The sequence below is a fragment of the Bufo bufo genome, chromosome 6, assembly GCF_905171765.1.
Source record: "Bufo bufo chromosome 6, aBufBuf1.1, whole genome shotgun sequence".
Taxonomy (NCBI): domain Eukaryota; kingdom Metazoa; phylum Chordata; class Amphibia; order Anura; family Bufonidae; genus Bufo; species Bufo bufo.
In genome coordinates, this window is record NC_053394.1 from 180,420,432 (window position 1) to 180,433,474 (window position 13,043).

Consider the following 13,043-nt stretch of genomic DNA (forward strand, 5'->3'; position numbering starts at 1 on the left):
TGGGATACAGGTCACTCCTAATCACCACTGATGCTGCTGGCTGCGCGCTGCCAGCATGCTCAACATTCAGTGTGCGATTCCCCTTATGCTGTTTGGGGCTGTAAACTGCACTGTATTAAAACTAGAGCCTCACGCTGCCCCCCAACATGTTTCGCCGTTACCGGCGTCTTCAGGGGTTAGGGCAGCCCTAACCCCTGAAGACGCCGGTAACGGCGAAACATGTTGGGGGGCAGCGTGAGGCTCTAGTTTTAATACAGTGCAGTTTACAGCCCCAAACAGCATAAGGGGAATCGCACACTGAATGTTGAGCATGCTGGCAGCGCGCAGCCAGCAGCATCAGTGGTGATTAGGAGTGACCTGTATCCCACATTAAGGGGATACTGCACAACATTATAGTACTCTAATAGACAAGTGAGGACTGTAACGCACTGCAATTTTAAGATACAGTTAAGGTAGCAATTCGTTTTACTAATACACAAATAAAAGTTAAGTATTAGGTAACTTGGAATAGGTGCTGGATTAATAAGTGTATATTAGTCCTCTGGACATCAGTAGTTATTAGCTCTTGTTCTAAGTGCACTTTTCAATTAAAGGGATTGTCCAAGTTTAATAAAATGTCTGGCAGCCCCTGTCAATATGCTACAATAACAGATAAGAACAATACCAGATACCTAGCCCCTTTTTCCCCCTGCTTCTTCCAGCGCCATGCTCAGGTCCTCAGGACTTTAAAATGATATGGTTGTTTGGAGGACTAAAACTTAGGCCTGTTTCACGCTGCCGTTATGTGTTACAGTAGGCTGTTCTGGCAGAACAGCCTGCCAGAGCGCTCTGTATCCGGCATTACCCGATGTTACCAGAATACCCGTTGGCCACATTGATTATAAGGGGGTCCAGCTGAGATCCGGCCCCTGCCCAGCAAATATGCTGGAATTCGGCCAGACAGAAAACAGAACTCCTAATGGCAGTGTGAAACAAGCCTTCCATTTTAATGTTGGTCTCTTGCATCTACCTTAACTGCCTGTTGATTCTCTTTGTCCATACCGATAGCAACAAATCACATAAGACCATTTGTAAAGGGAAAGCAGCACGTCTAATATCATTAAAATGTTCTAACTTGGTGCATCTAGTTTTAAATAAAAACACTACCTACCCAACATTTTGGCACAAATTATGTTACAAAGCCAAACAATAGATGATATAAAGTTAATCAAAAAAGTCTCTAGCCACTCACCAAATTCATCATCCAGCTTGAGCTGCAGTGAGAAATGTCCTACATCTTTAGTAACATGCGTACTGCAGGACGTGCCGAACTTCTTTTTCAAATACCAATTATTTATATATCCATAAATTTCACAAATATCGGACAGACTTCAACAAACAGTTCATTAAAACATCATGGAATATCCAACCGACCGTGGTTAGTAGGCAGTCCGTAAGTAGCATCCAAAAGCAGTTAGAATTCCCATGGAGGCATTGCCGGTGGAAAAGCAATGAGGAGGTCGGTCAGCCCTCATTACATGCAATGCTCAGCACATATGGCCTCCACACTTATTCTCCTCAAGCAACATCTCCAGATGAATTATTTGGATCTGTAATATTTATTTCTAGTAAGAGGAATTTAAAAAATAAGTTCCATGCATCCTACATTTCACATGTTGGTGGTTGATGTTGTGACCAGTTTTATAAACAGTATTTATTCCTGTTCCAACCAAATGCCATAATTGGCACATTTAAGTTGTCCATTTTCACTCGGTTATGAATCTTCTGATGCTTTTTAAGATCAGGTCGGTGTGTAAAGCATTTTCCACATTCTAAACATGCAAAGGGTTTCTCCCCGGTGTGAAATCTCTTATGTCTTAAAAGAGCTGAATTCTGGGTAAAGCATTTCCCACACTCAAGGCAATTAAAAGGTTTCTCTCCTGTGTGAGTGCGCAAATGTTTAATTAAATCGGCTTTCCGCGTGAAACCCTTGCTGCATTCTGAACATATAAAGCGTTTCTCACCTGAGTGGATTCTCTCATGCTGAATAAGGTTGGATTTTTCAGTAAAACTTTTCCCACAGTAGGAACATGAAAACGGCTTTTCACCTGTGTGACTTCTTTGATGTGTTAGAAGTTTGGCGTACTGAGTGAACAATTTATCACATTCCAGACAGGGGAATATTTTGTCACTTTTTGGAGTAGTACCACAGGCAGCAAAATCAGATTGATCAGGAGAACCGTCCTTACGAAAAGAAAGATTACCAATAATATCTGCATCCTGAAGGACTGGCTGTGTATTGGCAAAACTAGCATTTTCTCCTGCAAATCTTTCAGGTTTATCTTGTATTTTAGAATCTCGAGATAAGATAAGTTGGTCTTCCAAGGTATTCCTGATATGGTGTCCATCTGTTGGTAATAATAAAGCTATCAGTATGGGTTTTTAAGAGAAACAATGAAAAACCATTGTAATACTAGTGATTTTTTTTTTTTGGCTACTTTCACGCGCGTTTTGGCTTTCCGTTTGTGAGATCAGTCATAGGCTCTCACAAGCGGTCCACAACGGATCAGTTTTGTCCTAATGCATTCTGAATGGAAAAGGATCCGCTCAGAATGAATCTGTTTGCCTCCGTTCAGTCTCCATTCCGCTCTGGAGGTGGACACCAAAATGCTGCCTGCAACGTTTTGCTGTCCGTTTGACGAAACTGAGCCAAACTGATCCGTCCTGGCACACAATATAAGGCCTCATGCACACGACCGTTGTGTGCATCCGCGTCCGTGGTTCAGTTTTTTTTCGCGGACCCATTGACTTTCAATGGGTCCGTAAAAAAAAACCGGAAAATGCACCGTTTGGCAGCCGCATCTGTGATTCCTGGCCGTGAAAAAAATAAGACCTGTCCTATTTTTTTCACGGTCAACGGTTCGCGGACCCATTCAAGTCAATGGGTCCGTGAAAAATCACGGATGCACACAAGATTGTCATCCACGTCCATGATCCGTGTCCGTTTTTTCCTATCATTTCAATGGCAAACTTGACTTGGATTTTTTTTTCATTTTTCATGTCCGTGGATCCTCCAAAAATCAAGGAAGACCCACGGAAGAAAAAACGGTCACAAATCACGGAACGGAAATCCGTTTTGCGGACCGGAAAAAAAAAAACGATCGTGTGCATGAGGCCCAAGTCAATGGGGACGGATCAGTTTTCTCTGACACAATCTGGCACAAAAGAAAACGGATCCGTCTCCCATTAACTTTCAATGGAGTTCAAGACTGATCCGTCTTGGCTATGTTACAGATAATACAAATGGATCCGTTCATGACAGATGCATGCGGTTGTATTATTATAATGTATCCGTTTTTGCAGAACCATGCCGGATCCACCAAAAACGCAAGTGTAAAAGTAGCCTAAATCAGTATGGTATTATTTTAAACTATAATTAAATTAAGGAATTCAATGGGCTTCCAGGATTTAAGAAAGTCAGCAAGAAAAAAAATAAAAATAATATAAGATTCACTTTTGTTCACTTGTCCTGCAGTGATGACATGCACACTCGACCACTGTGATCACAAGTGCATATAGATTTAATTAATTGTATTACTAAAGCTGTGGTCCAGAAAAAGCAACACCTGTGCTGGCAAATGGGGGCCCTGTTGGCCCACACCGTTATGGGGGCCCTGTGGATGTCTTTTAACCACACACACAAACTACAAATGAAACAGATCAGTGCAAGGCAGGGTCAATCAGCTAATGTGTAAATATATTATATATATATATATATATATATATATATATATATATATTTCGTGTGCAATCAGCATTTTTTACGCAGACCCATTGATGGAATTGGTTTAGCGGTCTGCATTTTGCAGACCATAATAGGACATTATATTTTTTTCAGAACAGATGGATGTGGAAAGCACAGGGATGGCGTTCATGTGCTTTCTGCATCCGCATGTCAGTTTGGCAAAAGATAGATCATGTCCTATTCTGGTCTGTTAAAAGGTTGTGTGCGTGAGGCCTTGGACAGTATTTCTGTCTGGGTTTGGGTAACCAGCAGTACTGTGTACTCATACCCATATACCAGTTAGTAAGCCACTTTTTTTTTTTTTTGGGGAATATCATTAATGTTCCCATCAGGCAGAATGTATGCTACACAAAACATATAATTACCTCCAGCAACCAATATGTCTGTTCTACAGCACCATTTATACTTTTGCACCTCAATTAAAGCATTTTTTAAATTAAAGGCTGGATACAGTAGGTCATCAGTATCTGATCGATATGGGCCCAAAACCAGAGACCCCTGCCGATCAGCTGTTTGAGAAGGCACTGGAGTGTCTGTGTGCGCCGCAGCTTTCTTTCAGCTTTCCCTAGGGCAGAGAGGACACGTTCATCGATCACATGGCCAAGGCACAGCTCAGCAGCATAGAAGTGAATGGGGCCCGAGTGAGATACCAAGCACAGGCGCTATCAAACATACGGCGCTGTGCTTGATAAGCACGGAGAAGGCAGCAGCGCTCACAGGAGCACTGGAGCCTTCCCAAACAGCTGATTGGTGTGGGACCTCTGTGTCGGACCCCCACCGATCCGATACTGATGTCCTATCCCGAGGATAGGTCATCAGTATTAAAATCTTGTAAAACCGTTTAACTGGTTTACGACTCTGGACGATATCTGTGAGCATGTATGGGGTGAGGTCTTGAGGCGATTTCTTTCTATATTCAGCGGGTGCCAGTTACGTAATACATCTGACGCCCGCCAGAATGACTGGGACTGGAGGTAATCCCAATCCGTAATTTAACCCCTCAGATGCCACAGTCAATAGCAACAGCTGAGGAATTAAACAGAGGAAGTGGCTCCCTTCGTCCTCCCGGTGGTTATTATGGCAGCCTGGGGCTTTAGTGAATAAGGCTACATGCAGCACGGACAGCCATTAATATAACTGCCTGTTGTTGTCCGCAAAACGGACAAGAATAGGACAGGTTATCGATTTTTTTGTGGATGACAATGCAGCAACAGATGCCGAAAGCACATGGAGTGCTGTCCGCATCTTTTGCGGCCCATCGGATGCGGACCAAAACAACGGTCGTGTGCATGTAGCCTACGTTTGTGGCAGGGATTAATGGGAAGCTTTTATAAATCCCATAGACTGCAATAATATTCTATTGCAGTCTATGGTAGAAATGATCAGAGGACTGCATGCTCAAATTCCCAAGGGGACCAAAAAAATTAAAATATTGTTTAAAAAAATCTAAATATTAAAAAGAATAAGTCCTCTTTCCCAAATTTACATGTAAAAATAAACCGTAATTGGTATCACCATGTTTGAAAACGTCCAAACTATAAAAATTTATCATGCATGGTGAACACCGCAATGGAGGAAAAAATAAAATAAAATAAAAAATAAAAATATATAAATTTAAAAAAAAGCCCAAACTGACATTTATTGGTCCCCTCACTCAGCCCCCAACCCAAACTGGTACCATAAAAAAAAGCCTTCACATTATAAGATATTTTAATAGAATTATGGTGTGTTTGAATATGGCAATACAAAGAACATTTCTTTCAAAGCCCTTTATGTTTATTAAAACTAAATAAAAGCTATATAAATTTGGTATCCCTGTAATTATACTGACCCATAGAATAGGGCCCCAAATCATTTTTAGTGCACACTGAAAGCCGCAAAAACAAAGCCCCAAAAATCATGGTGGAATTGAATTTTTTTTTTTTCTGTTTCATGTCCCGTTTCCAATAGATGACATGGTAAAATAAATGGCACTATTAAAAAGATACAACTTGAGGTGACTAAGAATCCAATGGTCACTCTGGCTGAGCTCCAAAGATCCCGTGTTCAGAAACTTCCAGAAAGTCAACCATTACTACAATACTCCACCAATATAGGCTTTGTAGCAGAATGGCCAGAAAAGGTCTCTCCTACTGGAATTTGCAAATTGACTACCAGACTGTGAGAAACAAGATTGAACTTTTTGGCCTCAAAAAGGAAACCAGGGACTGCTCATCACCTGCCCAATATCACCCCTGGAGTGAAGCAAGGTGGATATATCATCATGCTGTGGGAGTGTTTCTCAGTGGCTAGGACAGGGAGACTGGTCAGGGTTGAGGGAAAACTGAGTGGACAGAGATATAGACTGGACTAGACTGGGCTGAAAGTACACCTTCCAACAAGACAAGGACCCCAAGCACACAGCGAAGACAACGCAGGAGTGGCTTAGGGACAACTGTGTTAACGTCCTAGAGTGGCCCAGCCAGAGATGACTTAAAACCAATCAAGCATTTCTGGAGAGGTCTGGTAATGGAAATCCACCGCCAGTCCCCATCCTACCTGACAGTGCTTGAGAGGACAGTGCTAAAGAGTCTGAATACTTATGTCAATGCAATATTTTAGTTTTTCCCATTCAATAAATTTAGCAAAGATCTCTAGCATTCAGTTTTTTTCTTCGTCATTATGGGGTATTGAATGTAGATTGAAGGAGGAAAATGTTTGGACTTTGGTCATGGATCCAAAGAGGGATTGCAATCTGTAACGGTATCAACCGTTGGCGACGTCCCTCTCCCCTGGTCAGCTGCTCCCGAGACTTCTAAGCAGAGTTGCGATTTCCAGTAGCTGTGCAGCTCTTACAAGAGCTAGTAATGATATAGCTGTTCCCACAACACGAGACAAGGCTGTGAGTTAAGGGTAAGAAGAACAACATTTAATGGTGCCACCCTTGGCCTTATATACCAGTCTCCATGGAAGGGACCTCCCCTGTGGACCTGATGGAGAACTGCGTTACAAAACACACAGACCAATGGAAATAATCACACAATCTGGGACAGTCCCACACAATGTCTCCCTTCTGCCTGGGAGATAATCAGGTTAGACACTGTAGGTAACCTAATCATCTCCAGACGGTAAAACCACTTTTTTTTTTTTTATACGCATTAAAAAGTACCCCAAAATCCACAATATTCAAACAGACTGTTACACAACCATTATTGAAGTGTGTTGCTTTTTAATTTTTCTACAGACTTTTTTTACAGGGCAGCAGGAAAAGCACTTTTATGCTCTTTCGTGGCAAGACCTAGCGTATAATTATAACACAGCTGTAATCATTAGAACATCCGCCCAAGAAATAACTGCATGCCAAGCAATCCGACATTTCTATCTGGGTGTGTAATATTTTTTGACAATACGTGTAAAAAAAATATATAACAAACATAATATATATATATATATATATATATATATATATATATATATATATATATATATATATACATATACATATACACAGTGGGGGAAATAATTATTTGACCCCTCACTGATTTTGTAAGTTTGTCCAATGACAAAGAAATGAAAAGTCTCAGAACAGTATCATTTCAATGGTAGGTTTATTGTAACAGTGGCAGATAGCACATCAAAAGGAAAATCGAAAAAATAACTTTAAATAAAAGATAGCAACTGATTTGCATTTCATTGAGTGAAATAAGTATTTGAACCCCTACCAACCATTAAGAGTTCTGGCTCCCACAGAGTGGTTAGACACTTCTACTCAATTAGTCACCCTCATTAAGGACACCTGTCTTAACTAGTCACCTGTATAAAAGACACCTGTCCACAGAATCAATCAATCAAGCAGACTCCAAACTCTCCAACATGGGAAAGACCAAAGAGCTGTCCAAGGATGTCAGAGACAAAATTGTAGACCTGCACAAGGCTGGAATGGGCTACAAAACCATTAGCAAGAAGCTGGGAGAGAAGGTGACAACTGTTGGTGCGATTGTTCGAAAATGGAAGGAGCACAAAATGACCATCAATCGACCTCGCTCTGGGGCTCCACGCAAGATCTCACCTCGTGGGGTGTCAATGGTTCTGAGAAAGGTGAAAAAGCATCCTAGAACTACACGGGAGGAGTTAGTTAATGACCTCAAATTAGCAGGGACCACAGTCACCAAGAAAACCATTGGAAACACATTACACCGCAATGGATTAAAATCCTGCAGGGCTCGCAAGGTCCCCCTGCTCAGGAAGGCACATGTGCAGGCCCGTCTGAAGTTTGCCAATGAACACCTGAATGATTCAGAGAGTGACTGGGAGAAGGTGCTGTGGTCTGATGAGACCAAAATAGAGCTCTTTGGCATTAACTCAACTCGCTGTGTTTGGAGGAAGAAAAATGCTGCCTATGACCCCCAAAACACCGTCCCCACCGTCAAGCATGGGGGTGGAAACATTTTGCTTTGGGGGTGTTTTTCTGCTAAGGGCACAGGACAACTTATTCGCATAAACGGGAAAATGGACGGAGCCATGTATCGTGAAATCCTGAGCGACAACCTCCTTCCCTCTGCCAGGAAACTGAAAATGGGTCGTGGATGGGTGTTCCAGCACGACAATGACCCAAAACATACAGCAAAGGCAACAAAGGAGTGGCTCAAGAAGAAGCACATTAAGGTCATGGAGTGGCCTAGTCAGTCTCCGGACCTTAATCCAATCGAAAACCTATGGAGGGAGCTCAAGCTCAGAGTTGCACAGAGACAGCCTCGAAACCTTAGGGATTTAGAGATGATCTGCAAAGAGGAGTGGACCAACATTCCTCCTAAAATGTGCGCAAACTTGGTCATCAATTACAAGAAACGTTTGACCTCTGTGCTTGCAAACCAGGGTTTTTCCACCAAGTATTAAGTCTTTTTTTGTTAGAGGGTTCAAATACTTATTTCACTCAATGAAATGCAAATCAGTTGCTATCTTTTATTTAAAGTTATTTTTTCGATTTTCCTTTTGATGTGCTATCTGCCACTGTTACAATAAACCTACCATTGAAATGATACTGTTCTGAGACTTTTCATTTCTTTGTCATTGGACAAACTTACAAAATCAGTGAGGGGTCAAATAATTATTTCCGCCACTGTATATATATATTTATATTGTGGGTAGACAGGATTTGCGGACGCAGTATAGAGGCAACAACAAGTTCTTTGGATCAAACAGTTCAGTGTTTTATTCACACTTTAGGCAAGTGACAAAACAAGCAGTCATATTCAAACAAAAAGTCACCTTACGGTGTTGGTGGTAATTCACACCATGCGGCAATTCTGCCTCAAAGAGTCCTTGCTGATAGCAGCACCAACCTGTTTTCACGCCAAACAGATAGCAAGTCTTCATCCAGACACAAGGCTCCCAGATCCCAACACAGCGACAAGGCTTCTGAGCTCAGCTGCCTATTTAAAGGACAGCCAGGTGCTGCCAAAACCCGGACCAGAATTTAAAATCCGGTCCGGTATTTGACCTCACCTGACTGTAAATCAGACCAGCAGCACATGCTGGGAGGAAAATACCTGTTTTCCCAGACCAAACCTCTCACTGTGTCACATACCCCTCCCCCCTTTGTTCAACCCTGAGGGTGTGAACACACGCCACACAGTGTACCCGGGACAGGGCATCCGCGTTTCCCTGTAACCGGCCTGCCCTGTGTTCCACCGAAAACGTAAAGTTTTGTAGGGAGAGAAACCATCGGGTGACCCGGGAATTTCTATCCTTGGCCTGGCTCATCCACTTGAGAGGGGAGTGGTCGGTCACCAGGTGGAATTTTCTCCCCAATAAATAATAGCGGAGAGATTCCAGTGCCCACTTGATAGCCAGGCACTCTCTTTCCCCTATACTATATCAGGTCTCGGCTGGGGTGAGCTCACGGCTGAGGAAGACAACGGGATGCTCCTCCCAGTTGACTTGTTGAGACCGTACAGCACCGAGGCCTACTTCGGAGGCATTGGTCTGTACTATAAACTCCCTTTTGAAGTCGGGCATCACCAAAACCGGGGACCCGCACAGGGCTGACTTCAAAGCGGAGAAAGCCTCTTCCGCCCGATCATCCCAGCGAACCATCATTGACTTGTGTCCTTTCAAGAGTCCTGTCAAGGGCGCGGCTAGAGTAGCAAAGTGGGGAACAAACCTCATGTAATAGCCCACCATTGGTCGGGGACAATTCCGTATTGCCTCTATTTTGTTCACTTGGGAGTGATGACTCCACGCCCAATGACATACCACAGGTACTTAGTGTCTTCTAACCCTATCGCACTGTCACTACCAGAGCTTTGAGACGTTCTCACAGCTCTGTTTCTCCACCCCTGTGATGATGTCACTACCAGAGCTTGGAGGAGTTCTCACTGTTCTGTTTCTCCGCCCCTGGGATGAGGTCATTACTTTCTGTTTCCTTCCTTCCAGCTGTTCCTCCTATGTTTGATTTCTCTGCCTTTAAATCACCCCTCCTCCTTTTGTAGAGTGTGGATTATATTTCTCATTTGAGTTGTAGCTCTTGCTTGAGTATCTTCACTTGTATGCTATCTTTTCACTGGACCTTTGTTCTGCTGCAGCAAATACAACGGATATTGCCACCTGTGTTTGGATCCGTCTTCTCTGCTGCCGCAGCACCTTCAGCTAAGTGTGCAGACATTGTAGTGTATCTGTTTGTTTTCTGACCGGATCCGAGGCGACCACGGTTCCCTCCATATACTGAGCAGGGCACCGGTGGCCGTGCCCCTTCCACTATTGTAGGGGTTACAGTGGTCATCAGTCTTAGGTACGCGGGCATGCCTCGTTCCACCATTAGGATCCGGGTATGTGCTTAGCAGCATAGGGAAAGCTTTGAGGGTCTGACAGGGGTCACCCTTTATCCTCCCTAGTTTGGGTCCGGTCAGTGGCTCTATTTTCTGTGTATGCTCTAGTTGCTCACTTACAGCCGTGACATTATAATCCACCAAAACCGTCTTTTTTGACATGGATCCGCTTTCTGGCCTGGTTGACCGCATGCAGGGTCTTTCTTTGGAGGTAGCGGATCTCCGTCAATCTATGACTCAGCTTCAAGCATTGGGCTCTGCTCCGGCCCATGGAGTCTGTTGCGAGCCAAAGGTCTCACTTCCGGAAACGTTCTCCGGGGGCAGTGAGAATTTTGTTCGCTTCAGAGAGGCATGCAAACTCCATTTTTGCTTGTGTCCCCATTCCTCTGGTAATGAAGAGCAGAGGGTGATGATTGCCATCTCCCTGCTCAGGGGTAATGCTCAGACTTGGGCATTTTCGCTGCCAAAAGCACGCCTCTACAATCTCTCACAACCGGAAAGAATCGCAATGCGAACCTATATCTCCGAGAGTCTCGATAAGGGGCATATTCGTCCCTCAAAATCACCTGTTGCCGCTGGTTTTTTTTTTTGTTAAAAAAAAAAGATGGCTCTCTGAGACCTTGCCTAGATTTTAGGGAGCTGAACCGTATCACGATTCGCGATCCCTATCCCCTTCCTCTGATCCCGGACCTCTTCAACCAAATTGTTGGGGCCAAGGTTTTTTCCAAATTGGATTTGAGAGGCGCGTACAACCTGGTCAGGGTCAGAGAGGGGGATGAATGGAAAACGGCCTTTAATACCCCTAACGGGCATTTCGAGAATCTCGTTATGCCTTTCGGCCTGATGAATGCTCCGGCCGTCTTTCAGCATTTTGTTAACAGTATTTTCTACCATTTAATGGGGAAATTTGTATTGGTGTATCTGGATGATATTTTGATTTTTTCCCCTGATGTTCAGACCCATCAGGATCATCTTTTTCAGGTTCTGCAGATTCTGCGGGAAAATAAATTGTACGCCAAGCTGGAGAAATGTGTTTTTATGGTATCGGAGATTCAATTTCTGGGTTTTCTCCTCTCTGCTTCTGGTTTTCGCATGGATCCGGAGAAGGTCCGTGCTGTACTTGAGTGGGAGCTTCCCGAGAATCAGAAGGCATTGATGCGCTTTCTGGGTTTTGCAAACTATTACAGAAAGTTCATTTTGAATTATTCCTCTGTTGTCAAACCCCTCACTGACATGACAAAAAAGGGGGCGGATTTTTCCTCTTGGTCGGAGGAGGCGCTTGCAGCTTTTTCTAAGATTAAAGAGAGTTTTGCGTCTGCTCCCGTCTTGGGGCATCCCGATGTTTCCTTACCTTTTATTGTTGAGGTGGATGCTTCCGAGGTGGGTGTGGGTGCGGTTTTGTCCCAGGGCCCTTCTCCTGCCAAATGGCGACCCTGTGCCTTTTTCTCTAAAAAACTCTCCCCGGCAGAGAAAAACTATGAGGTGGGAGATAGGGAGTTGTTGGCCATCAAGTTGGCTTTCGAGGAATGGCGCCATTGGTTGGAGGGGGCCAGGCACCCTATCACCGTTTTTACCGACCATAAGAATCTGGCATACTTGGAGTCGGCCAGGCGTATGAATCCGAGACAGGCCAGATGGTCTCTGTTCTTCTCCAGATTCAATTTTGTCGTTACATTCCGCCCTGGGATCAAAAATGTGAAGGCTGATGCTCTCTCTCGCTGTTTTCCTGGGAGGAGGAAACTCCGAGGACCCGGGTCCCATTTTGGCGGAGGGGGTAGTTGTTTCTGCTCTATATTCTGATTTGGAGGCCGAGGTCCAGGCTGCCCAGACTGAGGCACCTGCCCGTTGTCCTTCTGGGAAGTTGTTTGTGCCTCCTGAGCTACGTCACAAACTCTTCAAGGAGCATCATGATACTGTTCTTGCTGGTCACCCCGGGAGTAGAGCCACGGTAGATCTCATTGCTCGGAGATTTTGGTGGCCGGCTCTTCGTAAGTCGGTGGAGGGTTTTGTGGCTGCTTGTGAGACGTGCGCTCGTGCTAAGGTCCCTCGTTCACGGCCTTCAGGTTCCCTTCTCCCGTTACCCATACCTTCCCGTCCTTGGACACACCTGTCCATGGACTTTATGACGGATCTTCCTCGTTCCTCAGGGAAGTCGGTGATCCTGGTGGTGGTGGACCGTTTTAGCAAGATGGCTCATTTCGTACCCTTCCCTGGTTTACCCAATGCTAAAACGTTGGCGCAAGCTTTTGTCGACCATATTGTTAAGTTGCATGGCATTCCCTCTGATATTGTTTCCGATAGAGGCACGCAGTTTGTGTCCAGATTCTGGAAGGCTTTCTGTTCTCGCCTGGGGGTTCGGCTGTCCTTCTCTTCTGCTTTTCACCCGCAGTCGAATGGTCAGACTGAGCGCCTCAATCAGAATCTGGAGACATATTTGCGCTGTTTTGTGGCAG

The 13,043-nt window shown here is 44.3% G+C and overlaps 1 protein-coding gene across 3 annotated transcripts in view; it reads right to left on the bottom strand.

The window, feature by feature from the left end:
* Positions 1-1,655: 1,655 nt before the first annotated feature.
* Positions 1,656-13,043, bottom strand: part of LOC121005089 (gastrula zinc finger protein XlCGF26.1-like) — a 58,704-nt gene continuing 47,316 nt past the window's right edge. For all 3 annotated transcript variants that reach the window (XM_040437628.1, XM_040437625.1, XM_040437627.1), the window contains exon 8: positions 1,656-2,387. In XM_040437628.1, the coding sequence (XP_040293562.1) occupies positions 1,681-2,387 (707 nt within the window). In that variant the 3' untranslated portion in view covers positions 1,656-1,680. The remainder of the gene's footprint in view (positions 2,388-13,043) is intronic.